At 42.5% G+C, this 27,310-nt stretch overlaps 1 protein-coding gene across 13 annotated transcripts in view; it reads left to right on the forward strand.

The window, feature by feature from the left end:
- The window catches only part of ATXN7 (ataxin 7), a 143,838-nt gene that overhangs the window by 39,685 nt on the left and 76,843 nt on the right, over positions 1-27,310 (forward strand). For 9 of the 13 annotated variants that reach the window (XM_033210332.1, XM_033210321.1, XM_033210325.1 and 6 more), the window contains 2 exons: positions 9,522-9,842; positions 10,077-10,145. In XM_033210332.1, coding sequence (XP_033066223.1) covers positions 9,533-9,842; positions 10,077-10,145 — 379 coding nt within the window. In that variant the 5' untranslated portion in view covers positions 9,522-9,532. Of the gene's footprint in view, positions 1-9,001; positions 9,116-9,521; positions 9,843-10,076; positions 10,146-27,310 lie in introns of those variants that run through there. The other 4 variants (XM_033210334.1, XM_033210327.1, XM_033210328.1 and 1 more) reach the window with 3 other exon arrangements.

Here is a 27,310-nt window from a genome sequence, read left to right on the forward strand (position 1 = left end):
TGATTTTTTTGTATTTTTAGTAGAGACGGGGTTTCACCGAGTTAGCCAGGATGGTCTCGATCTCCTGGACCTCGTGATCCGCCCGCCTCGGCCTCCCAAAGTGCTGGGATTACAGGCGTGAGCCACTGCGCCCGGCCTATAAAACTATGTTGATAAAAAATCTAAACATTATATGAATATATATGCTAATAAAAAGTTCCTTTGAGTTTAAAGAATTAAAGCACCTTTAATTCTTTTACCCCTTCTCATATGGTAAATCCAGAGTTATCTAGACTGTTTTTTACATAGACTTAGCATCATCATCATCACTTTTTCACAAAAATAGGCACATATGATTCATAGTATTTTTTGCATGTTTCTTTAAAAAATGTTTATCTTGGTTGTCTTGCACTTCTTTTTTTTGGACCATTACATTATATGCTATTTTATTTGTAAAAACAAAAAGCTGAAAAGTAACGGTTACATACCTTTATTAGAGGATGAATTGTTATAAAATGTGAAAGTAGCTAACACACACTGAGCACTTAATATGTACCAGGCACTATTCTGAACATATTAATTTATTGACTCTTCATAAGCTCATGAGGTAGATATTATTGTTATCTTCCTTTTGCAAAGGAGCTAACTGAGGTACAGATGAAAAAATTGTCCTGCCAACGTCCAGAGTTAGGTAGTGGCAGAGATGGGTTCCAGGACCAGCTTCATCTCCAACTCATGTTCCCATGAGGAATGCTGTGGCTGGTGGTGTCAGATTTTACTTAGGATTTTTTCAAGAAAAGTCAATCTGGAATTTTCTGTGAAATTTTCCAAGTTTTAATGTTGGCTTAAAAAATAGCTTTATTGATATGTAATTCAGATGCCATAAATTTACCCCTTTAAGCTGTACATTTAATGGTTTTTAATGTATTCACAGTATTGATTGTATAACTGTTATCTAGGTCAAAAACATTTTTAGCACCCACAAAGGAGACCCCATCCCATTCCTAAGTAGTCACTCTCCATCTTCTCTTCCTTCAGCCCCTGGAAACCACTAATCTGCTCTCTGTCTCTATGGATTTGCCTATTCTGGATAATTCATCTAAATGAAATCAAATAATTTGTGACCTAGTTGTCTGTCTTCTTGGAGCACGTATCAGTGCTTCATTTTATGGCTGAATAATGTTTTTTTTTTTTTTTTTTTTTGAGATGGAGTCTCACTCTCTTGCCCAGGTTGGAGTGCAGTGGCACAATCTTGGCTCACCAAAAGCTCCGCCTCCTGGATTCAAGCAATTCTCCTGCTTCAGCCTCCTAAGTAGCTGGGACTATAGGCGTACACCACCATGCCCGGCTAATTTTTTTGTGTTTTTAGTAGAGATGGGTTTCACTATGTTGACCAGGCTAGTCTTGAACTCCTGACCTCGTGATCTGCCTGGCTTGGCCTCCCAAAGTGCTGGGATTACAGGCATGAGCCACCGCACCTGGTAATAATATTCTTTGTATAGATATACCACAATTTGTGTTATTCATTTGTTGATGTACATGTGGGTTGTTTCTACCTTGTGGCTTTTAGAAATAATGCTGCTAATGAATATTAGTGCACAAGTATCTCTTTGAGTCTCTGCTCTCAGTTCTTTTGAGTGTATACCTAGAAGTGGAATTGCTGGATCATATGCTAATTCTGTGTTTAAGCTTTTGAGTAACTACCACTGTTTTCCACAATGGCTACACTATTTTACATTCCTGCCAGCAATGTATGAGGATTCTAGTTTTTTCATATCCTTGCTAACACTCTTCATTTTCTCTTCTGTTGTTGTTGTTGTTGTTTATTACAGCCATCCTAGTGGGTGAGAGGTGGTATCTCTGATTTAGATTTGCATTTCCCTAATGACTAATGATATTGAACTTCTTTTTTTGTTTTTGTTGTTAATTTACTGAGCTGAAAGAGTTCTTTCTACATTCTAGTTTAAGTCCCTTAATCAGATATATGATTTGTAAAAATGTGTAGGTTCTGTGGGTTTTCATTTTCTTGGTGGTATCCTTTGAAGCACAGAAGTTTAATTTGATGACATTCAATTTACCCATTTGGCTGTGTTTCCATTTTTTTAATTAATTAGTTAATTAATTACTTTAGATGGAGTCTCACTCTGTTGCCAGACTGGAGTGCAGTGGCGCAATCTGGGCTCACTGCAACCTCTGACTCCCTGGTTCAGGTGATTCTCCTGCCTCAGCCTCCTGCGTAGCTGGGATTACAGGCATGTGCCACCACACCCAGCTAATTATTGTATTTTTAGTAGAGACGGGGTTTCACCATGTTGGCCAGGATGGTCTCGATATCCTGGCCTCGGGATCCGCCTGCCTTGGCCTCCCAAAGTGCTAGAATTACAAGTGTGAGCCACCGCGCCCGGCCTTGACTCTATTTTTAAAAGGAAATACCTGATAAGTCAGATTCCAGCCCACTAATCGCCCGCTTGTGATTGTTGCTCTGCTGCCACTGCCCCAGAAACCATTTGGAAAAATCCTCATGCTTTTTGAAAATACCTGTTTTCCAAAGAGATGGAGCAAGCTCTGGAAGGCAGGAAAGGCATATTTCTCACCAGGAGCAATTTTGTTTTGGTTCCCCTTTTCCACTCCTGAAATTCCTTCACTTAGAACACCTTGATGTAGATGCGGGGGCAAAGTAGGAAGTGGACAGAGGATCAAGGTCTCAAGGTCTTGAAAATTTTATGTTGATCAAAAGAGAATATTGGTTAAAATAAAAGATTAAATTGGTGAAAATAAATATTTGCCTTGAGCCATAGATGATGTCGTTTAAAATCAGAATGACCATAAGAGTGTGGTTAGTAATTGTGTTTCTAGGAAGAAAGGTTTATGGACCAGTACACCTAGAAGTAATTTGGGTAAGGTCTTACCCTTCATATTTCTTTACGTGTGTACTTGGGAGGAGAGGAGGACAGATAACTGTATGCATTCATAGACATACTTAGTGAAAAATAGTTAAATCTGCAGGAATAACTCTACCAAGAAAACTCTACCAAAGAAAACTCTACCAAGAATAGGAGAGCTTTACTTTGGAGGTGGAAAGGGAGTGCAAATTTTTGTGAACAGTCTGTCTTTTGAGAAGCAGTACAAACCCAGATAGGCTCCTGGACCACCGTGCAAAGAAAGAATGGGGGAAAGTCAAGGGTGCCATGTTTGCTGGATCTGTGGCTTTGCTTAGAGCTGGACCTTGGCTGAGGAAAGGAGGAAGAAACATTTGTGTTATTCTTTCCCTCTTATACTAACACACCTGCATTGTTAGTCCTTGGGTTCACCCCAAAGGCATTTTGCTGACCAGTTTGGAGACATGGTTACAACTCATCTTATGGTTTGTGGGAAAGTGGGTTCCAGGTTCTAAATAACACCCTTATGTTGGGAATGCAAACTGTTGATCGCTGGGAGACTAAATGTATGTCTCATTGTCACCTTGATTTCAGAGCATATACTCTTAACTCTGAATCCATGAAGTCCTGTGATACAGACGTGGGGATGAGTTCTCGTGTGCTTAGTGAGAGGGTTCAGGAAAGAGTTTGTTAAAGAAATGGAATTTGAGGAAGAACTTTGAGTGAACAGCAGGATTTCAGCCAAGGGAGGGAAACTATTATAGATGGAGTGACCTATATGAGCAAAGACTTGGGATCCAGGAGTTGGGTGGAGTTGGGGTGGGGGCATGTTTGAAGTTCTGAATTTGTCATTTAGGTTGGACCATAGACTACCTGCAGGAGGCAAATGAACACTGTAGAAGTGGTGGAGCTGAGGCAGAGGCAGACTGTAGAGGACCTGGAATGCCAGGAGAGAAGTTTTTATTTATTTCATCAGTCAGTGGAGAGCCCCTAAAAATGTTAGAGCAATCACTAACATGGCTAAAGCCATACTTCAGCAAGATTCGTCTGATAGTATAGCATACATAGATTAGAATTAGGGCTTACTGTGTGACAAGCGTGGTGCTAATAATAATAGCTGACACAGTGTGCTTTTGCACTGTTAATTTCTTAATGTTCCTCATAAAGTAGTTACTCTTGTTTTACTCATTTTATAGATGTAGAAACATGCACAGAGCGGCTAAGTGATTTCCCCAGAGTTAAACAGCTTGTAATGGTGGAAGTGGGATTCAGCCTGGGCAGATAGGCCCTAGAACCCATGCTCTTAATGGCTGAACCCAAAAAAATGGTGATATTTACAGCATTGTCAGTGAAAAGGTACATGGGAAATTATGTTTAACAGTGTGTTTAACCCGCATTTTATGGTAGCTGAGGCAGTATACTAGAACTCTATACAGTCAATTTCCTTTTATAGCTGAATATTCATCCAACTTTTCCATTCCTTGTCTTCTTTTTTTTTTTTTTTTTTTTTTGAAATGGGGTCTTGCTCTGTCATCCAGGCTGGAATACAGTGGTACGATCTCAGTTCACTGCAGCCTCTATCTCTCAAACTTAAGCAGTCCTCCCTGTCAGCCTCCCAAGTAGCTGGGACTATAGGCACATGCCTGCATGCCTAGCTGTGGTTTTTTTTTTTGTTTTTTGTTTTTTCTTTGGTAGTAGAGACGATGCCTCACTGTGTTGCCCAGACTGGTCTTGAACTCCTGAGCCTTGGCCCCCCAAAGTGCTGGGATTACAGGCATCAGCCCATCACGCGTGGCCTCCATTCCTTTTCTATAACTTAAAACTTTCTATTTTTAAAAAACTCCTCAGCCCAAAGACTTTAAATCAGCCTTTCAAATCAAGTTTGTGATAAAACTACAATCCAGTTTTAAATCCCTAGAAACATTGGGCATTATTAATTACCTTTTATGTTGTAATTTATTATTACCTTTTATATGTGTATTTTCAAATTTTCTTTTCAAGCAATTTACTATTACTGGTGAATGTTTCTTTGGGAGAGTTCATATGTACATGCAAACATATGATTAAGAAAACAATCCAAAAATTCAAGGCTTTGAGATGTTTAGCAAATGATACATTTTACTGTAGAATGAGTATGCATACAGGTTAAGTTTTTAAAAAGCTATTTATGTCTTTAAGTCCTTACTGTTGCAACTGTCCTTATTATTCCTAATTTTGCACTTGATTGCTATCAATTCCAACCACTGAGCTGATGAATTCAATTTACTCTTTCACTCTTCTCCCTCTACTGGAATACTGATATTCATGACAAGCTATAAGGTATTTCACTAGAGGGAGCATAGTTAAGGAAAGGCATGCCTCTTGTACAGAATACAGCCCTGGCTCTCTCTGGAGAAGAAAGAAGGAAAGGGAAAGATGTAGTCAGAGGAGTGAGAGGATTTGAACAAAGGCTCAGCCAATTTTAGGAGGATATAAAGAAACCAAAGCCAACACATTCCTAATTCAGTGGATCTGAGTTTCTTGCTGCTCAAATGACTTCAGTCCTTTGGGGTTGATAATGGAGAATCTCTGTTACCAACCCTGTAATTTAACAGATAAGTATACTATACTTACTGCTTTTCAAGTTTATTAAAATGTTGTATTGGGACTGGTGGTTTTTTCCAATTAAAAATGGTTGTGTGGGATCTTGCATCTTAGAAATGTTTTGGATAGTTTTTGCCTTTTTACATTAAACTGGATTTAATGTTGGAAAGGTCAACTTTTTGTTTTATTTTGTTTTTGTACATTGTGATACCTTTGGCCTTTGAACAAAACATTTTATGAGTGCAAAGAATCCTTTTTGTAAAGAGAGACTTGTTACCCTTGGCATCTACTGAGAACATCCCTAAATTTGGGTGATGAGATAAGACCACATTTTAAATACGTCCTTGGAAGGGATGAAATGCACAGAATTTGCAGTACTTCACCTCTGACAGCCCAGTTCTTAAGCCATATACAATCTAGTTGGCGGTGACAGTTTTTTTCCACAAGAGTGTTTTGATGAATTGTTTCCCCTACTTCCTACTTTTCTCACATACTCAGTGAAATTACTATCTTATGTTCACCCTGGTGCCTAGTAGAGTGCCTGGTCTGTAGCAGGCAATCAGGAATTGTTGGATACATTGAATACTCATTACTCAAGCCATATAAAATGAATATTACTTCAGTTTGCAGGCAGTGAAGTTCCTCAGAGTTACAAGGCATCATCAGAAATGTACTGGCAGAATCTCTGATTGATATTATACAGGCATAATACTATATTAAAATAGCATTAAGTGAATATATATTGTATTGCCCTGGTGTGGTGGCTCATGCCTGTAATCCCAACACTTTTGGAGGCCAAGGCAGGAGGACTGCTTGAGCTCAGGAGTTTGAGACCAGCCTGGGCAACATAGTGAGACCTTGTCATCTCCACACACACAAACACACACAAAAAATTTATATATATTTATGTTCTTTTTATAATTTGGTGGTATGGAAAGGGAAGATTATCTAGGTAAGAGGTCATCAAGTTCTTTACTGTGGGCCTGTAGATAATACAGCTAAGTATTGGGTTTCTGTTGTACTCTTGTTTATAAACAGTGTGCTTTGCATAAGGAACGCTTTTAAAAGTTGCCAAAATTCAAATATCAGATGCACTGTCTGAGCTTGCTGTTTTGACTTTTTTTGGTGGCTCATTCCAACTTTAAGGAAACCTCTAACAACCGTGGATATCAGAACATTTCTAGGAGTTAGGACTTTTTTTAATGGGTGAAGAAAGAGTGGATAAAATGCATTGGCTGCAGCAAAAGAGAACTGGTTGGAGAAATACCAGGAAATGCCTGTCAATCTCTTGTCTGCACATCCTTTTCAGTTTGATAGTAAGCTTCCTAAAGAATTGAGCGGAATTGCTCAGTTTGATATAAGACATTTATTTATAGTGCTTATTTATGAGATTCCTCAATGATTGATAGCTGTTATTAGTTTTGAGTATTGAGGAACTCAATAATTGGTAGCTGCTATTCGTAATAATTTCCCTTAGTAACGATCATAATGCCAAGAGGATACTTAATATTTTTCATTTTAAGCCCGGTTGTGTTTTATTAAACCAATCAAAAACTTTGAAGAAAGGAAGAGGTATCAAGCAGGAATTGGGAAAGAAGTTGAAGTACTCTTAAGTTGCTGTATTGATCCCCACTGGCTAGAAGTCATATTAGTGAATCTTGAAGTAGTTTTACATCCAAAAGAGGAAAATCAAATGTTTTGAGGAGGTAGGACCATACTTCATGTTTGCCATTCTCCTTATTTTTGTTCTCACTTTGTACTTTCAGGGATCTGAAGAACTGTACTTAACAAGCAAGCGCCCTTTTTTATCTATGTGGCTTGGTGGCTGCAAGCTTTTCTTTTCAATGGTAGCTTCAAATGCCGTTAAAATCCAAATTTTCATTTTTCTTAAGTGTAGAATTTCAAAATTCCAAGTAATTAATAAATTGTGTACTTTAGGAAAACAGAGATTGGGTGTTTTCATGTAATTATTCAGATTTGTAGTGATTTGGAGTGAATGAAAAATTGAAAATCTACACAGGGGTCATGTAAGCTATGTTAAAAGTTAGTAGGGAACTCTATTCCTGTCAAGGGGATTATATGTTTTACTCTTGTGCATTTTTCTCATTGATAGTCTTATGGAGGAAGTTAAAGCTTTAGAAATGATTTTTAAAATTAAATCTTTCCAATCATTTCTACTATTTTGGTTATTTTGATAAGGACAGGAAGTAACCATGGTTTCACTTTTTGGACTTGTTTGCATGCAATCCACGAAAAAATTTTACAGACTTATTTCTAAATCTTTCTAAAATAAAAATGTGTGTGTATGTATGTGTGTGTGTGTGTGTGTGTGTGTGTGCGCGCGCTTTTAAATTTTGAACCCCAAACCCTCTTTACCAGTCCCACCTTATGTTTGGGTTGCAGTAACATTTCTTTATTAATTTTTTATGCTTATGTGAACTTTTTCTGTGTTTCTGCAAGTTGGACCAACAAAGAAGTTGGCCACCTCTGTCACACCAGATGTTTGAGGTAAAAAAAAAAAAAAAGGAATAATTACACTTCCTCCCCATCTAGTCAGAGAAAGCACTTGGGAGCAAGCATCTCTGACACACATTACAGGAGTTGATACTACTGCAGTGTGAAACATGCTGATCAGAATCATTGTTTTTGGCTCAGGCTTCAAATGATCACATCAATTTGAGAAAATAGTAATATCAGCACTTATTGAAAGCGTTTGGTGTGGTCTGCTACTGTTTCAAGTATTTTGAATGCTTTAGGTCATTAAGTAGCCTTTTATTTTGCCATCTGTAGCCTATCGCTAAGCAAATATTGTGTGTGTTGGGGAGGGGTGCTAAGTTTTGTAGGCCAGTGCTTAATTTAGTGAACAAAATTTGACCGAAAACAGTATTTTCTAAACATGTTTTGTAGGAATTCCTTATATTCTCCTACTCCCTGGGGTCTCGTCCTGTCCAAGAAAAGACAACCATAAAGAGAGAAGGACTAACAACTCAAGTTAAAAATGAATCAGATTTTTATTTTTGGGGTGAATGAATCACTTCCAGGAGCAGTGGAAACCCAGAAACTTGGGGTGGTGCTTCTAAAATATGTACATGGGTTAAAGCTCCTCTCGGTTTGTTTCACTCTCCTCCATTCCCTCGCATACTGATCTTATGGTCTCTCTTTGCTGGACGAATTCAAGTTCCCCGGGCGCACAATGTGACTTCCAATTGCGGGTCGGGGGCTCACATGTGGGCAGTGTGGCGTGCACACGGTACTTCGTCCTGACACCTGGGCAGACACCTAGGCGGCACTTCCCCGCCAGCCCAAGGTCCCCTGCATCCCCGGCGTCCGCTCTGCGGCGGCTTCCCATTCATGCTTTTGACAACTGTGCGGCAGCCCGCAAGCCGAGGGCAAAGTGCCCCCTGCACCAGCCTCTCCTGCGCTGCCCTGGGGCCGGCCGGCCGGCTCCTCCATAGGTGGCTGCATTTCCGACTTCGCCCTGGCTCCAGTCCGGGGGCTTGACGTGCAAACTTCGCCGGAGCGAGCTGAGAGGGAGGGACCGGCAAGTGGGAGGAGGCGGCGGGAGGCGCCTCTGCTTAAGGGAGCCGGCCGGGCGCCGCCGCTCGGACGGACGCGCGGACGGAAGGAAGGAGCGGGGCAGCCGGGCCGGGCCCGGGGATGCGAGCGGCCGAAGGGTGGGCAGCTGGAGGTCCTGGGGTGCGGCTCGGGCTTCCCCGCGCGGGCTGCCGTGGTGGGGCGCGGCGCTGGAGCGGGGCCGCTCCGGCGCTGGCCTCCGCGGCAGGTCCCTGGGCAGAGGCAGGCAGGGGACTCAGCGCCGCGGTGGCGGGCCGCCTGCTGCCCGTCCCCTCCCTCCGGCGGCCGCGAGAGTCGAAAGCGAAAGCTAGCCCGCGCCGTGGACTTTGCGCCCGGGGCGGGGGGTGGCCTCCAGGAGGCGGGCTTGGGGGGCTGGGCGGCCAGGGGGGCGCTGTCAGCGTGCCCCACCCGCTCCACGGGCCTCGCACGCCGCCGGAACTCCCCGGCGCCTCCTTAAAAAGCGGCCCCCGCGCGACTCTTTCCCCCTTTTTTTTTGTTACATTGTAGGAGCGGAAAGAATGTCGGAGCGGGCCGCGGATGACGTCAGGGGGGAGCCGCGCCGCGCGGCGGCGGCGGGCGGAGCAGCGGCCGCGGCTGCCCGGCAGCAGCAGCAGCAGCAGCAGCCTCCGCAGCCCCAGCGGCAGCAGCAGCCGCCACCGCCGCCGCCACGGCGCCCACGGCCGGAGGACGGCGGGTCCGGCGCCGCCTCCACCTCGGCGGCCGCAATGGCGACGGTCGGGGAGCGCAGGCCTCTACCCAGTCCTGAAGTGATGCTGGGACAGTCGTGGAATCTGTGGGTTGAGGCTTCCAAACTTCCTGGAAAGGACGGTGAGTGTCTATGCCCTCCTACCTCCCTTCACCCCCTCGCGACCCCCTCCTCTCTCCTCCCCTCCCCCCTGCCCCCGTCCTGTGACCCGCCCCCTCGAGGGGCAGAGATGCTATCGTTTGCTGGGTTGCGGAACGCGGAGGTGCCCACACCTACCCTGTGCGTGCGTGAGCGTGCGTCACACTCCCGGCCACTGACCTGCCTCTCCCCTCCTCCTGTGTGTGTATATCTCCTAGGGACAGAATTGGACGAAAGTTTCAAGGAGTTTGGGAAAAACCGAGAAGTCATGGGGCTCTGTCGGGAAGGTGAGTCCAGCCCCCCTGATGGAGTTTGTGCAAACCCCTGGGAAGTTTCCTTGACACTTCACTGGGGCCGGGAACTTCAGCCCACCATACCGACTCCCCCACTCCCCCGTGCCTACTAAGATCCTGCCTGAGGAACTTCAGCCCACCATACCGACTCCCCCACTCCCCAGTGCCTACTAAGATCCTGCCTGAGGAGAGGAGGGAGGGAGGGGGCAGAGCGCTTGGAAAGTTTGGTTTGGGTGCCTCCTGTAATAAGGGGCATCCGGAATCCTTCTGTGACCAGGCAGGAGCAGCATTATTGGTGATGAGTGCTGGGAACTGGCGGGAAGTTTAACCTAGATCTCTGCATTTCTGATCTCCTTACGGAGAAACACGAGTAGAGGAAGGAATTCTCAGCTTTGAAACCTTTCCACGAATGCTTTGGGGACATTTTCTGTTGGCAGTCGAAACGAATTTTGAACTTAAAGATGATGCTTTACCTATGCAGTCTTATTTCTGTAGGATTTAAGGCACAAGTTGAGGGTGCTACAAAAAGATCATCATAACCCGGTGTGCAATTTGGTCAGATTTTTTTGCGAGCTGCCAAGATCAAGGGGGAAAGAAAGCCAGAATTTTATTTGGTAAAACAAGCCTTTACTGCCCGTAGCTAGTGAAATCAGGGTCTAATTATTTGTTTGTTTTAAACTGTTTGTTAAAAAGATACACTAGGGAAATAGCTGTAGCTAAAGGTATGTCTCCAAATGAAAGTCAGGCCAGGTATCTGGAAACTCTCAGACTTTTTCTGGAGATTTTCTTTTTCTGTGAATAGTCAGCTTTTGCTGTCTAATACCTGCATTAGGCCTGGGCACGCCGTGGTCAGAAAGGACTTCTGAAGTTCAGTGAACTTTGGGTTCAGTTTCAAGTCATTCTTTCAGTGACTTAGGACAAGGCTTTGAGTGAGATTTGGACCCAGAATACTGAGTTTATAGTCCCCAAATGCAGTTTTATTTCTCACTTGTAGCCATTTATTTTGGCAGAATTTTTGTCTGTGGCCCAAGAATAGGTAGAACTTTGGCAACTGGAGCATTTTTAAGTCCAAACTTTGCCCATTGTTACTGTCTTCACATTTCCTTCTTGTTTTTCACACCTGGTTTTTCTTCACTTAACTCTGTTTCGGTTTTTTTGAATTGGCCACTTCTTGGTCTCTTGGCACTGGGAGGAAGAGTAAGACCAGTGAAAGCCCATTGAGAGCTTCCAATTGGAACAGATTATAGAACAAATTAGTTGATTTTTATTTTATTTTTTATTTTTTTTATTTTATTTTTTTTTTTGAGACGGAGTCTCGCTCTGTCGCCCGGTCTGGAGTGCAGTGGCCGGATCTCAGCTCACTGCAAGCTCCGCCTCCCGGGTTTACGCCATTCTCCTGCCTCAGCCTCCCGAGTAGCTGGGACCACAGGCGCCCGCCACCTCGCCCGGCTAGTTTTTTGTATTTTTAGTAGAGACGGGGTTTCACCGTGTTAGCCAGGATGGTCTCGATCTCCTGACCTCGTGATCCGCCTGTCTCGGCCTCCCAAAGTGCTGGGATTACAGGCTTGAGCCACCGCGCCCGGCCAGTTGATTTTTAAAAATGAGAATTGCTGTTTGAGGGTAAAGGAAAGCACAGGACTTGTTGATGATGTTGCAATAGGAAAAATCAGTTGCTAGTCCGTTTTAGTGCTGAATTGGCAGCCTGCCTGGGCTTAAAAAGTTAAAATCACTAGGTGGCAACTCATAGGAAGTAGTTGGAGTAGAGCTTTAGAGGACCTGACCCACTCTTGTTCTTAGTTTTCATTTTCTGGGTGTGGATACATACCCCATACAAGCTTTCTAAATCTGTGTGAAAACAAGATTCTAATTACCAATAATTCTGCTGTAAAGGATGAGTTAAGTGTATTAATGTTACATTGGGTGCCTTGAGCTGGACAGGGATCCAACCAAATTAAGGGGACTGTATCTAATTTTTGCTGTATGTATTATTTTCTGTTGGGATACATTTATCAGCATGTTTTCCATGAAGATTTAAGACCTTAAACCACCTGTTTTGAGGCACAAAAGGGACATGAATCTTGTTAGTGTTTTGTTTTGTTTTGTTTTGTTTTGATTTTTGAGATGGAGTCTCGCTCTGTCGCCAGGCTGGAGTGCAGTGGTGTGATCTTGGCTCAGTGCAACCTCCACCTCCTGGGTTCAAGCGATTCTCCTGCTTCAGCCTCCCTAGTAGCTGGGACTACAGGCGGCAGGCCACCACGCCCAGCTAATTTTTTGTGTTTTAGTAGAGACGGGGTTTCACCGTGTTGACCAGGATGGTCTTGATCTCCTGATCTCGTGATCCACCTGCCTTGGCCTCCCAAGTGCTGGGATTACAGGCTTGAGCCACCGCGCCCGGCCAGTTGATTTTTAAAAATGAGAATTGCTGTTTGAGGGTAAAGGAAAGCACAGGACTTGTTGATGATGTTGCAATAGGAAAAATCAGTTGCTAGTCCGGTTTTAGTGCTGAATTGGCAGCCTGCCTGGGCTTAAAAAGTTAAAATCACTAGGTGGCAACTCATAGGAAGTAGTTGGAGTAGAGCTTTAGAGGACCTGACCCACTCTTGTTCTTAGTTTTCATTTTCTGGGTGTGGATACATACCCCATACAAGCTTTCTAAATCTGTGTGAAAACAAGATTCTAATTACCAATAATTCTGCTGTAAAGGATGAGTTAAGTGTATTAATGTTACATTGGGTGCCTTGAGCTGGACAGGGATCCAACCAAATTAAGGGGACTGTATCTAATTTTTGCTGTATGTATTATTTTCTGTTGGGATACATTTATCAGCATGTTTTCCATGAAGATTTAAGACCTTAAACCACCTGTTTTGAGGCACAAAAGGGACATGAATCTTGTTAGTGTTTTGTTTTGTTTTGTTTTGATTTTTTGAGATGGAGTCTCGCTCTGTCGCCAGGCTGGAGTGCAGTGGTGTGATCTTGGCTCAGTGCAACCTCCACCTCCTGGGTTCAAGCGATTCTCCTGCTTCAGCCTCCCTAGTAGCTGGGACTACAGGCGGCAGGCCACCACGCCCAGCTAATTTTTTGTGTTTTAGTAGAGACGGGGTTTCACCGTGTTGACCAGGATGGTCTTGATCTCCTGATCTCGTGATCCACCTGCCTTGGCCTCCCAAAGTGCTGGGATTACAAGTGTGAGCACCGCGCCCGGTGCTTGTTAGTGTTTTTTAAGGGTTCTCCTCCTCCCCCTTTTAAAGCTGCTATAACCATTTAGAGGATACTGTAGCTACCAAGCCACTTGGAACTTATGCCTGAGTCGAGACTGAAGTTTTAAATTCAGTCAGTTCTTCATTTGTTTGTGACTTTGTGGATTTTCTGGGAATATTTTAAAATCCAAGTTTGAGGATGTCCAGCACTCACTCAGTGGACCTTTATGTTCTCCTAACAGACCGTTATAGGGTGCTTCATAAATGAAAATACATTTAATATTATCAAAACTTATTAGACCATTATTCATTGTCTGGATAAAATTTATCTGCTACTAAGAAAAGATGTTTTGAAGTTAAATCCATACTGATTCCTCTTGTTAAACTGAAGAAATATATAGATAAATTGATCACGTGAATCAATCACTGAAAGTCAAAAACGCCTCTATTTTTTTTGAGATGGAGTCTGACTGTCGCCCAGGCTGGAGTGCAGTGGCAAGTTCTCGGCTCACTGCAACCTCTGCTTCCTGGGTTCAAGCGATTCTCAGGCCTCAGCCTCCCTAGCAGCTGGGATTATAGGCACGCACCACCACACCTGGTTAATTTTTGTACTTTTTGTAGAGATGGAGTTTCGCCATATTGGTCAGTCTGGTCTTGAGCTCCTGACCTCAGGTGATCCCCCCGCCTCGGCATCCCCAAAGAGCTGGGATTACAGGCATGAGCCACCACTCTCACCAGAAACTCCTCATCTTGAAAGATCTCTAGGAATATGCACTTGACTTGAATTCTCCAATTTGCAGTTTTGGACCTAGGGGTTATAAAGCCTGGGTGTGAGAGAAAGCTGCTTAACCTTACATTAGTTGTTTCATCTTTCTGAATATACTTTCCCTCTTTGGAAGATGATAATAGTACCAACTTCCCAAGGTTATTGTAGGAGTTGAAATTAAATTAGATAACATGTGAATGACTCAGTACACACTAATTCCTTTTAACTCTTTTGACTGCTGATAACCTTAGGCCTGACTTCTTAATTCTATATTTCTAGGTATGGGATTTTTTAATCTGTGACCTTTGAAAAGGCTTCAGGGGGTTGTAGTTCCGCTGAAATTGTATGCAAAATAATGTGTCAGTTTTCTAGGGTAGGTGTTCATAGCTCCTCTTGGATTCTCAAAAAGATCATTTACACGTCCCCACCCGTAAAATTCAAAACTGCTAAGCCAGGCTCTCTGCCTTTTTTTTCTTTTCACTTCTTCTTGTAATTTACTTTGACCAACTCCTATCAGGCAAGACTACCCAAGGGTTAATGCTATGGCAGACGGTTGGAACTCTTGATTTAGATGGAGGGAAATTATTTGTGGTTTTGGTAGGAAACCTACCCAAGGCAAGACTACCCAAGGGTTAATGTTGCGGCAGAAGGTTGGAACTCTTGATTTAGATGGAGGGAAATTATTTATGGTTTAGGTAGTATATCATCCCTCTTCTGCCATTTAGCACAAGTAGGCAAATATTAAGACAAAATTTGGTTATCGTTCAGAGGTCAACCTAGTTTCGTTTGCATTCTCGTATTTGTATTGCCTTATTCTTGTTCTGTAATTTGTAGTATTAGTTGTTAGCATGATTAATTTTGGTGGGAAGAAATTGGTAATACATTTTGACTTTTTGTTGTTGTTGTTGAGACAGAGTCTCGCTGTGTCACCCGGGTTGGAGTACAATGGCATGGGCGTGATCTCGGCTCACTGCAACTTCCACCTCCAGGATTCAAGCGATTCTCCTACCTCAGCCTCCCAAGTAGCTGGGATTACAGGCAGCACCTGCCACCACATCTGGCTAATTTTTGTCTTTTTAGTAGAGACGGGGTTTCACAATGTTGGCCAGTCTGGTCTTGAACTCCTGACCTGAGGTGATCCACCCGCCTTGGCCTCCCAAAGTGTTGAGATGACAGGTATGAGCCACTGTGCCCGGTTGACGTTTTTGAAATGATTAAACTCAAAAGACAAATTACTGTTTTTTCTCCCAAGGTGATTTGTGAAATTCTGGACTTCCACAAATTTTGGATTTGTGAAACTTAACAAAATTATGTTTAGATTGAATTATTTGGTACTAATAACTGATTAGGGTTTCTATATTAGTGCCTGAACATTTAGAGATCCTTAAAAAATAAAAACTTTAAATGCCTTAGTTTCACAGCAGATTTTAAAACCTATATGGTGTCATTGTAGGAGTCAGTAATGGAATTGGAAAAAATGACATCTTTGGGAAGCTGTCCATAACTTCTCTAAGTCTAACTGTTGTATGGTATCAAAGTACTCTACTTTTTCTTTCTGCACTCTAAGTGTTAGCATTTGAAACTGCATTGTGTGATGGCTCCTTGTTTAGAGAGTAAGTTCCCTGAGGGCAGGGATGTTGTTGATGAAGGCATATTCAGCTCTTGCACACCATTGTGCTCGTAAATATTTGCCCCAAAAGTGATGAGTAGAGTTACTAGGAAGATTGAATTGAGTCACTCTAGCGTGTGGTTCAAATGACCAATTTTTCATTGTATTGTGACTCCAAAAAAGATAGTATTCTGTGTGCTTGTGTGTTTAGGGGGTGTTGCTGTATGGCCCCAGGGGAGGCCAGAAGCTTTCAGCACTTTTGTTTCTCTGTCCTTAATATAATGCTCCATTTACACTTTCCAGGAATGGTGCAGACAGGACATCACCTCTCTTATCTCTGATATTTAGGCAAAGAAGTAGAATGGCAACCCAGTGTGATGTCCGTACTTGATGATGGGTGATTTCCTTCTCAATAATTAACCTGAACGTGATTGAGCCTGGGGCAAGATGGAAAAGTGTGTGGTTAGCACCTATAGGCAACTAGAGTTCAAAAAAAAGAAACCCAAAACAAGCTTGCTAGGGAGTTGGATAGCCTCAGTAAACACAGACTGAGTCAACACAGTACCACCTTTTTTCTTTCCTAGGGGAAAAAAATGGTTCATGGTTAATTAATGGAAAACAAATAGGTGTTTGTGAAGTATTTTACTGTTAAAGGCACATTGTAGGTATAATTTCCTCTCCCTGAAATACAGAGCATTTCTATTTTTCTCTAGGGTTTCTTTTGTCTGCTTTTCTCCTCAACTGTTTCTTATGGACAATTTGAAACATACAAAGTAGAGAAAATATTTTAATGATCCTCCTTGTATCCATCACACAGTTTCAACAAATGAGTCATGGCCCAATCTTGCTTCACCTCTGCCCTACTCCCCACAGTGAATTATTTTGAAGCATATCATTTCTTTTGGTTTTGTTTTTCCGCTCACATGGACTTCAGCTTACTTCCTGCAGAATGGAGGCTTTTTGTGTTCTGCACCTTTTTTTGAGGCAAGTCAGGCTTACATTTCTGATCCTTCTGTGGGTGTGTAAAGGTTCTGCAGGTGGCAGTACTTGCAGTGTGGTTATATCTTACGTGGAGATATAAACCAAGCATCAGACAGGAATCAGTAAAATCCAAGTTCCCTGCCTTAGCATCACCTGGTGCTTGTTGAACATTAATGCACATGTAAGGTGCAGTCAGGTGATTTGGTTGCAGATCACCCACACTTACGAAACACCTCCATAGATGAGAATCAGCGTTGCCGTGACAGTGGGCAGTGTCCTTGCTGACAGCTCCTGCGCATGACTCCTTACCTGTAAGCTCTTCACTAACCCACAGTTGCAGGAGCCCCCAGAGACCCATAAAGACCCACCTGTAGCAGGGACTTTTTCCCAATTGCGGCGTGTGGGCCAAATCTTGCCTGCCTGGTTTTTGCATTGCGTTGGTTGAAATGAAAACTCAAAAGATTTCATGACATGTGAAAATTATATGAGACTTCAGTGTCAGTGTCCATAACTAAATGTATTGAAATGTAGCCACAATAAATGAAATTTATTGTCTGTAGCTGCTTGCTGCATACAGTGAACAGCAGAGTTGACTACACGCAGCAGAGACCGTATGACCCACCAAGCCCAAAACATTTACTGTCTGGTTCTTTACAGGAAAAGTTTGCTGACCACTATTCTGAGTTCCTTGGTTGATAAAAGGAAACCCAATCTGCAGAATTGCAGAATGTGATCTTATTATTCTTGAACTGTCTATTTTGAAGGGGAGAATCTTCAAAATAATAAAATTCATTAGTCTTAAACCAAGAGTTCATTCAATAGTAAAGAAACATGTTGAGTTAAAAGCAAATAATGGAGAGAAGAAATGGTTTCATATAAGAAGGTTGCTGTCTTTGTCCACTTTTATAATTCACTGTCACTTTTTTATGGTATACACCTGATTGGGAGCAGTTCACATACAGAGCACGAATAGAGCTGTTACTGCCTCAGCTTCCAAGAGCCATGGACCATGAGAATGTTGCCTGAGTTCTATTAAGCCCCTCATGGTACGTAAATATTCAGGAGAAAGAGTCCAGAACTTTCATGGAATTTCCATTCAAATTCTCCAGAATCGCTGCCCCTGAGCTGGTTTAGAGAAGCTGAAGCCTTGTTATGGGTCTTAGGAATTATAGGAAAAATTCACTGGGAAACAAATCTGCATTTTGATTAAGAAGGCAGACAGTGTTCTTTAGGCCTGTATCTTTACAGTTTTGTGCTTACTGGAAAGTAACACCTGGCACAATCTATGCTAAATTTCTGAACCCTTACGTTTCACAGTTCATGGAGACCATGCACATGTTTCCATGTGCACAGTAGGATGGGGTTCCCAAGCTGTATCCAATTTACAGTTGTGCTTGGTTCTTGTAAACTCTAATCTCAGGAGGGAAATATGAGGTATTTATGAATCACAATCCTATGATCTAGGTATCACCATTATCTCCATTTTACAGATGAGGAAACTATGGCTCAGAAAAGTGAGGTAGCTCACTAAGATCACAAAGCATGTAAGAGGCCCTGTAACCCAGATCTGTCTAACTACTCCACAGCTCACATGCTTAACCATTCTGCTGTTCCGAGCTCTTTCCAGAAGGTACATGGCTTTTCATGAGCTTGAGCAGGTCACCATAACCTTTGTTTTTCTTATCCTTGTCTGGAAATACTGACCTTTACCAAAAACCATTTTTTTAAGTAAAAATATCAGAGCCTTTTCCTTGCTGTGCCTTACGATAGTGTGTTGTATTTAGTTGTTCTTTTATAAATTTTTTTCTTTGAGGGGGAGGGGAAGTATCTGCAGTTTGCATTAGAAGTAATTGGCTTTTTTAAAAAAGATTAAATGAAAGCTAAAGTTGTAGCAGATAGCAAACACAATCATCTGGGATTTGTGCCATTAAAAAAAAAAATCCTTTAGAAAGGGAGAAGTGAAATTTCACTATTTAAATAGCATTTCAGTGCAAGATTGCTTTTAATCACATTGATGTTCACATTGATGTTTTTATGGCAGTATTTCTAATAAATATGCCCCTCTGATTATTATTTTTTGATTGAAATTCTAAGGAGAAAAGAAGCCTGTTAGTAGACTTAGCAGTTGGAGTTACTGTACTTTTGAGAAAAAGGCAGAGGGTTACATTTATATTCATCTTGTACAGCAGGGATTATAATAAATGAGCAGAAGAAGGAGAACGATTTTTGCATTTCAGCCACTCATAACGTAAAACTAGATTAAGTGTTCTTGTTCTTCTTTGTATTAAAGACACGCTAGCATGAAATGTTTTTTTCTCTTATATGTAAGCGTATGGCAAGGAAAAAGAAAGCACTAGTTCATTATCAGTTAGATTCACAATGTTAAAACAGAAACTATTTCCCTCCCAGATTATACAGATGTTTTCCTTAATCCTGAACTCCAGTCATGCAACAGAAAAGAAGGTAATACTTTTAACCAGTGGTCCCCAGGCTTTATATTTCAAACAAGAAAGTTTCAGAAATAATTTGGGGACTCTAGACATACGGATGCTGGCAATTTATATGTACTTACCTCAAAAAAGTATGAGAACATTGTTTTGGAATAAAGAACAGTCCTTTAATTGTGAAAAAGTTTCACTTTAGGAAAGACATATTACCTTGTCATTATTTTTTTCGTTTCATTATGGTCTTCTCAGAGAAGAGTATCTATTTTGGTGTTAGAGTACCATAGCTTTAAATCATTTTTTCCAAGAGTGTGTTCCAGGGAACCCTGTTTCTGTGTGCTCTTAGTTGGTGTTGTGCAGAAAAGGGGTTCCATATGGCAAGTTTGCAGAAGTCAGCTTTACACAGAGGCAATTCTGGGAACTCCAGTTCTAGAATTAAGCCTGGGCTCAAATCTAAGCTCTAGTAGGTAAGCAATTTGAAGGAAACTACATAGCTTTGCTGAACCTCACTTGACTCAGGTATGAAATAAGAATAATGGTAGTAACTAATAGGGGTTGGGAGAATTGAATGACATAATGCAGGTTATCAGTAATGAAAGCACAACGTCACAGGGATGCCTCTCTAATCAAGTCATCAGCCAGGACTGTCGAAGGAGCAGCAGAAAGTGAGATGACAGTTTTTCTTTAGCAGGCAAGGTGTAGGTAGTGAGAGGAAACTCTGACATGCTCAGGATGACAGAGTGTAGCAAATGAACCACAGTTTTTTTCTTTTTTTCTTTTTTATTCTTTTGAGACAGAGTCTTGCTGTATCACCCAGGCTACGGTGCAGTGGCATGATCCACGGCTCACTGCAGCCTTGACTTCACTTCCTGGTCTCAAGCAATCCTCCCATCTCAGCCTCCTGAGTAGCTGGGGCCACAGGGGCACACTACCCTGCCCGGCTAATTTTTGTATTTTGTAGAGATGGGGTTTCACCATGTTGCCCAGGCTGGTCTCAAACTCCGGAGCTCAAGAAATCCTTCCACTCTGCCTCCCAGAGTGTTAGAATTATAGGCATGAGCCATCACACCCAAACCCCAGTTTCATGCCTTCTTGGACTAGCAAAAATGGGAAGTGGGAGGTGACATTTCTTAGTTCCTCCTTTAGCCACCTCCTTGACTTACTTTTTCCTGCTTGTGCAGAGTTGTACTTGCTCATCTTCTGGAAGCCTGTAGTTTGTGCTGCTTTATGCTGCTTGTAATGTTTTTCAAACCCCCTTTTTTCTGGGCAAAAACGGTAAATTACAGGCAGTGGAATAAAGTCATCATGAAGGTGGGAAGTGGATCAGAAAGATAAATGAGGATACTACTTACATGATTTTTTTAATGTGTGGTGATAGTCGTGGGGGTTTTCTGCCTGTAGAGGGAATTTAGAAAATTGCCTTTTCAGTTCTTGGAAATTTCCACTCTAACTTAGCAGTTCTTCATTTAAATTACCTTGTTCTTTTTGGAAACTGTATAGAAAGACTGGTTTTAATGGAAAAAAATATCGTTATAGAAGTTAATACATGCTCACTATAAAGATTTTACTAATAATAGAAGTATGGAACACAGAAGCCATCATTCTGTGTAATCCCACTCTGGGCCAATTTTGTATTTTCAGTTACAGGATTTGGACTTAGAGCAAATCACACTCGATCAAGGACACCCATGTAAGTACTTTGGGCACTTATTGGTAAGCAAAACTGAAACTTGACAACCTGGTCATTTCACTTTCTGATCAGGTTGGCAAGTTTCATGTTCTCTGGCACTCATCCTAGTGTAGATAGAGTCTGAGGATACAACTCCACAGAAGGTGAGAAAGCACAGTCCTAACTCCCAAGTCAGGCACTTGGTCAGCAGATATTTAAGTGCCAGGTTTTCTCATGGGTGTTAGAGATAGAGTGACACAAATCACATGGAGCCCCTGCCCTCTAGGGAAGTGAGACAGTAAATACACAAATATTTCCAAGGACTGTTGAATGCTGTGAAGTCAAAGTAGGCTAATGAGTTGGGGCTGGGGGATTCTAACTAACATGATCAAGGAAGATTTTTCTAAGCATTTAACATTTGAACTGAGACCAGAATGCTGAGAAAGAATCAGCCACAGGCCGGGCGTGGTGGCTCACACCTGTAATCCCAGCATTTTGGGAGGCTGAGGTGGGAGGATCACTTGAGCTCAGGAGTTCAAGACCAGCCTGGCAACATAGTGAGACCCCATCTCTACAAAAAAATTAGCTGGGTATGGTGACCTGTAATCCCAGCTACTCAGGAGGCTGAGGTGGGAGGATCACTTGTGCCCAGCAGGTCGAGGCTTCAGTGAGCTGTGATTGCGCATACTGGACTCCAGCCTGAGCAACAGAGCAAGACCCTCTCTCAAAATGTAAAAAAGAAAGAAGCAGCCATCAGATGTTGTGGAAGGGGCACTCTGAGAAGGGAAGGGGGAAGAATGTAGAGAAATAATGCTGACAAGGTTAGATAGCAGAGGCCAAGGAAAGGAATTTGTATTTAAGTGTAATGAAACTTGGGAGGATGGTTAGTGGTTAGGGGTAGCTTCGGCAAGGGAATTATCTAATTCGTGTTAAGATCATTGGCAAATATGTGGAGGGACTGACTGACCAGGTTAGAGGTGATAGTGACTTAGACTTTGCTAATGCCAGTGGTAATGCAGAGAGGTTATCCTGTTCAGGATATGCTTGGAGGTGGAGTTCACATGAGTTGATGAAAAATTGGATATGGGTGAGGGAGAAAGATAAGAATTGGGATTTGGGGCTTGAGCAACTGAATGGTACCACTTAATGAGCTGAGGAATGCTGGAGAGTGTGGGAGACTCAGGGTCAGCAGCTCTGATTTTGGCCACACTATTTGATGTACTTAGTGGGCATTCATGTGCAGCTGTGGTGTCAGCAATTGAATACACAATCTGGAGCATGGTGGAGCAGCCTGGGGTGGAGACTGGGTCAGTCTATATCCTCAACATACAGAGGACATGGAAAGTCATGGGACCTAGGTTTGTTTCCTAAGATAGGAGTGTCAGTAAAGAATCCATTAGGGCCAAGGGCTGAGCCTTGGGTCTCTCCACAGTGAGGTGGTGAGTGGGTGGGGAGGACTCTTCAGTGAGGCAGTAGGGAAACCAGATGAGTATGGTGGTGGTGAATCTGGGAGGAGAGAAGAACATGCTTTAAGTGAGGAATGATGGTCTGTGTTACATGCTGCTGTGAAGTAAAGTCAGGCCAGAGAATCGATCTCTGGCGTTGACAATATGAAGTTCATTAATGACCTTAATCTGGAGAGTTGGGAAGGCAGATCCCTCATTGTATAGGGAAGTGATAGCCCGAGCTGAAGAAATGGAGAGGGCAAGTATGGACAGCTTTTTAAAGGGTTTTGCTTTGAAAGGCAATTGGAGAAATGAGGCAGTAGCAGGATGAAGACACGGGGTAAAGGATCTATGGGAATGATGAGGAGGTTTGTTTTGTTTTATTTGGATAGTATTAGGGAATGTTTGTCTGCCACTGGGAATGATCCAAGAGTAAGGGATAATTGGTCACGTGAAAAAAATTGATAATCACAAGTATAGTACCTTGAGTTGGAAAAAGGAGATACAACTCAGAGTCCACATGGACAGGCTGGTTTTGTATGGAATCAGCGACTTTATCCCATTCTCATGAGAGGAAAAGCATGTGGATTCAATTGCAGGTAGGGATGTAGAATTGTGGAATAATATGTTTAGTTCATTCTCATCATTTCTGTGAAGGAAGAGGGAAGTTGGGAGATCATCTGTTGAGAGTAAGAGGAAGAGTTTCATCTTCCTTTTTAAGTATCCGGGCAAGGATACGGGAATACAGCCAAGTTAAAACAGACATTTATGCATCATCCTTTGTAGTAGGGATCCCCAACTCCTCCGCTGTGGATCAGTACTGGCATATGGCCTGTTAGGAACCAGGTCACACAGCAGGAGGTAAGTGGGGATGGGGCACTGAGCATTACTGCCTGAGCTCTACCTCCTGTCAGATCAGTGGCATTAGATTCTCATAGGAGCACAAACTCTGTTGTGAACTGTTCATGCATGGGATCTAGGTTGCGTGCTGCTTTTGAGAATTTAATGCCTGATGATCTGAGGTTCCCTCGGTCCCCACCTAACCCTGGTCAGTGGAAAAATTGTCTTCCATGAAAATGGTCTCTGGTGTCATGAAGATTGGGAACTGCTGCTTCAGAGGCTTCCCAGCACCCTTAGAAGAAAATCTAAACTCCCTAGCAAGGCCTGGATGGTGGGAGTGTGTGCCCAGAAAATCAGAAATCTCAGCAACTTGAGGTGGAATCCTGTCAGAGCAGTGGGGTGAAGAAGTAGAGGTGAGGAAAGGAAGGCTTCCTGGAAGAGGTGAAGGGGGAGAGTTGGAGAGTTAGCCAGTCTGGTGTGGAAGCAGCTTGTGAGGTTGGGGCATCACTGTGTGGGAGCCTGAAACCTGTTGCAGCCTTGGCAGGTAGGTAGTGGAGGGCAGGAGATGGGAGTAGATGTGTTTGAAAGATCACCATGGTAGCATTGTAGAAATGAATTGGTGGTAGCTAAAGTTAAGAGCCAGTTGGGCATGTAGCCACCTCCTTAATGTGAAATCCCCAAGTTTCTAGGTAATGGTAAATGGAGGAAGTGGAATTTCGAAATGTACTTATACAGTCAAATGAATCAAAATTAATTGTTTCTCCCCTGGTAAAACCTTTTAGTATCTATTTGCTTGCCTTTGTTGTATGAATAAATTCATACAACACGTATTTATTGAGCATCTACTTTGTGCTAGGTATTATTCTCATTTTCAGAAAAACAGCAACAAACAGAACTGCCCTCTAAAGGTTTATTTTAGTGGAGGAGACAAGCAACAAAAACAATGAGTTAAAAGTATATGGCAGGTGGTAATGAGTGTTTTGGAAAAAGATAAAGTATGGGAAATACAATTTAAAATGGGGTGAGAAGGGATTTTCTCACCTACAAGTCATGAGAAGGAGTCATGACTTGTAGGATGTGAGAGCTTCAGTCATGTGCATATTGTGGATGAGCTTTCACACAGAAGGAACAGCATATCTGAAGTCTCTGGTTGGAGAAGACCTGGTGTTTTGAAGAACAACAGCGGATAGAGTGGCTGGAGAGGCCAGCGTGGAGAGAGTGCAGTAGAAAAGGTCAGATGCTGAAGGATTATGAGTGAGTTGGGCAGGCAGATCACACAGGGCCTTGTAGCCCACTGAAAATCCAAATCCTTTACTGTTGCCTACAGGCTCCACTTGGGCTTTTTCCCACTTCTCAGTCCTTGCGTATGCTCTTCACACTGACTGGGCTATTACTTCTCCTGCTGCCCCACACCTCTTCGCTGATGGTTTCTTCTCAATTGGCTAGACTTAGGTTAAGTGTCACCTGTTTTTTAAATTTGTCCTAATGCTCTCCCTCCCCTTGCCCCCCAGTGCCCAACAGGCTCCAGTGTGTGATGTTCCCCTGCCTGTGTCGGTGTGTTCTCATTGTTCACCTCCTACTTATGAGTGAGAACATGCAGTGTTTGGTTTTCTTTTCCTGTGTTAGTTTGCTGAGAATGATGGCTTCCAGGTTCATCCATGTTCCTGCAAAGGACGTGAACTCGTTCTTTTTATGGCTGCATAGTATTCCGTGGTGTATATGTGCTGCATTTTCTTTATGCAGTCTGTCATTCATGGGCGTTTGGGTTAGTTCCAAGTCTTTGCTACTGTAAATAGTGTTGCAGTAAACATACATGTGCATATGCCTTTATGGGAGGATGATTTATAATCCTTTGGGTATATACGCAGTAATGGGATTGCTGGGACAAATGTATTTCTGGTAGGAGTCACCTTCTTGAGTCTTCCACATCACTCTCTGTATTGCTTTATAGCCATTATCAAAAGATACCCATTGCTGTCTAGTGTCAACATAAACCAAGCCATCACTCTTGCTGAAAGGTGCTGTTATTGTTAGATTTGGGGTATAAATGCCAGGTAGAAGGAATGATCATGACAAGTGCTTACATAGGTCTTGGTTAATTTGCACAATTGGCCTGGAGGGGGAAAACAGTATAGACCACCCACTAATAATTCTTGTTGAAGGAGGGAAATAACATTCACTACAGTAACATTCCCCTGTTAGTTATAGAGTGTGATAGAGTGTGGTTTGTCTTTGGTTTGTCTTTGGTTCCAATGTCCTGATACCCTTTTTTGGTTGAATAACAATATAGTGTGAAGAGAGAAACGGTTTTGGAATAGCTGCTTGGTATATACAAATAAATGACAGTGTGCTTGAATCCCTCTGTTACATCACCAGGGTTTTCTTTCCCAAGATAAACTCTGTGCTTTTCTTCAGCCTCTGAATAGGATATTTATTTTCTCCCTTCCCTTTATTCCTGTTTCTAGGCCTTTTTCTGTCCACTCTGATGAACTACTGTACTGGAGACAGACTCGGTGTCTGCTGTAGATTTTATATGCTACACTTTCTGTTCCTCTTATCTTAGCCCCATGTCTGGTGAGCTTTTTATTGTTAACTGGCAGCTGCGATGGCTATTTCTTCAAAAGATCTTGTTGTTTGGTAGATGTTTTCTTAAAAGCTGGTGGCTGTTGCTGAAAATAATCTGTGTTATGTGAGTTTATAATCTATTCATGAATCATATTCTTCTCATTGTAGTGGTAGTTACACTAGGGTAACAAATACAACAATTAATTTTTTTATTCATCAGTGCTGGGTAGTCTTTGTAGAAATTTCACAAAGATCCTCTTTTTTTCTTCACTAGTAATTCTGAAGTAAAAATAGCTACTTAAGGCTGAGCACAGTGGCTCACATCTGTAATCCTAGCATTTTGGGAGGCTGTTGTGGGAGAATCACTTGAGCCAGGAGGTTGAGGCTACATTGAGCTGTCTTCATGCCACTGCATTCCAGCCTGTGTGGCAGAGCGATACCCTTTCTCAAAAACAAACAAAAAACAACTACTTATATATAGGATTTAGATAGATGGCAATCAAGAATTACGAACACATGACAAATCCTTATAGCTATGTGGTTGCATACCCATTTTGTTTGAGTGCCAAGATATTTTTGAAAAGTAATGGATAACTTAAAAAATTAAGCATCTTAGACAATACCTGGTAGAAAGTACTGGTAATAATAGTAGCTCTCATTCTTTGAGCACTTACTGTATGTGTCAGGCACTGAGTAAAGATCTTTACATGGACTGCCTCACTTCATCCTTACAACAGTAGTCTGAAACATGTATTTATATTATCCCTGTTTTAAAGAGGAAACTGAGGCTCAGGAAAGTTACGTTGTCCCAAATCTCACTGCTTATAAGTGGCAGAGCTGCGATTCCTGGTCTGGCTCACCCTATAGCCAGATGATTCCCTGATTTATCAATTTAGCAGTAGCTGATTTCTGCATGTGGAGCTGACATTTGTGGGGACAATAGGAGTAGGCGTTTATTTATTGGTAAATGAATAAAGTATCAAGCGCACTCCAGAGAGCAGTTTAAAATCAGGGAAGTTGTTTGGTTAATGTTTTAGGTAATAGCAGCAGTAGTGAGGTTCTGGTAGAGAGGGGGAAATGGATTATCTCAGGACCTTGGGCCTAAAACCTTTGGTAGGCTTGAGTGTGCGTATTAGTCCACGTAAGAGTTCATCTAAACTCTATTGAGTATATAGTTTGTAGAATGCATGGTGGAGAAATGGTTAACTCTGAGAAAGCAAATCCTAATGGTTAGTTGAGACAGGTGAAAACAATTTAGAAATTAAACATAAAAGGGAAATGGCGTATTTATTACCCACTTAACACAGCTAATACAACATTTTAGAATAATACACAGAGATCGTTGTAATCCAGAAATTATCCAGGAACCTTTCTCTCTCTCTCTCTCTCTCTTTTTTTTTTTGGAGTGCACCAGCCTCCCGAGTAGCTGGGATTACAGGCACGCGCCACCACGCCCAGCTAATTTTTGTATTTTTAGTAGAGACGGGGTTTCACCGTGTTGGCCAGGATGGTCTCAATTTCCTGACCTCGTGATGCGCCTGCCTCAGCCCCCCAGAGTGCTGGGATTACAGGCGTGAGCCACCGCACCCGGCCTGCCTTTCTTTTGAAAATTAGAATTGTGCCAGGCGCGGTGGCTCAAGC

Source organism: Trachypithecus francoisi, unplaced genomic scaffold (assembly GCF_009764315.1).
Source record: "Trachypithecus francoisi isolate TF-2019V2 unplaced genomic scaffold, Tfra_2.0 Lachesis_group0, whole genome shotgun sequence".
NCBI classification, from domain to species: domain Eukaryota; kingdom Metazoa; phylum Chordata; class Mammalia; order Primates; family Cercopithecidae; genus Trachypithecus; species Trachypithecus francoisi.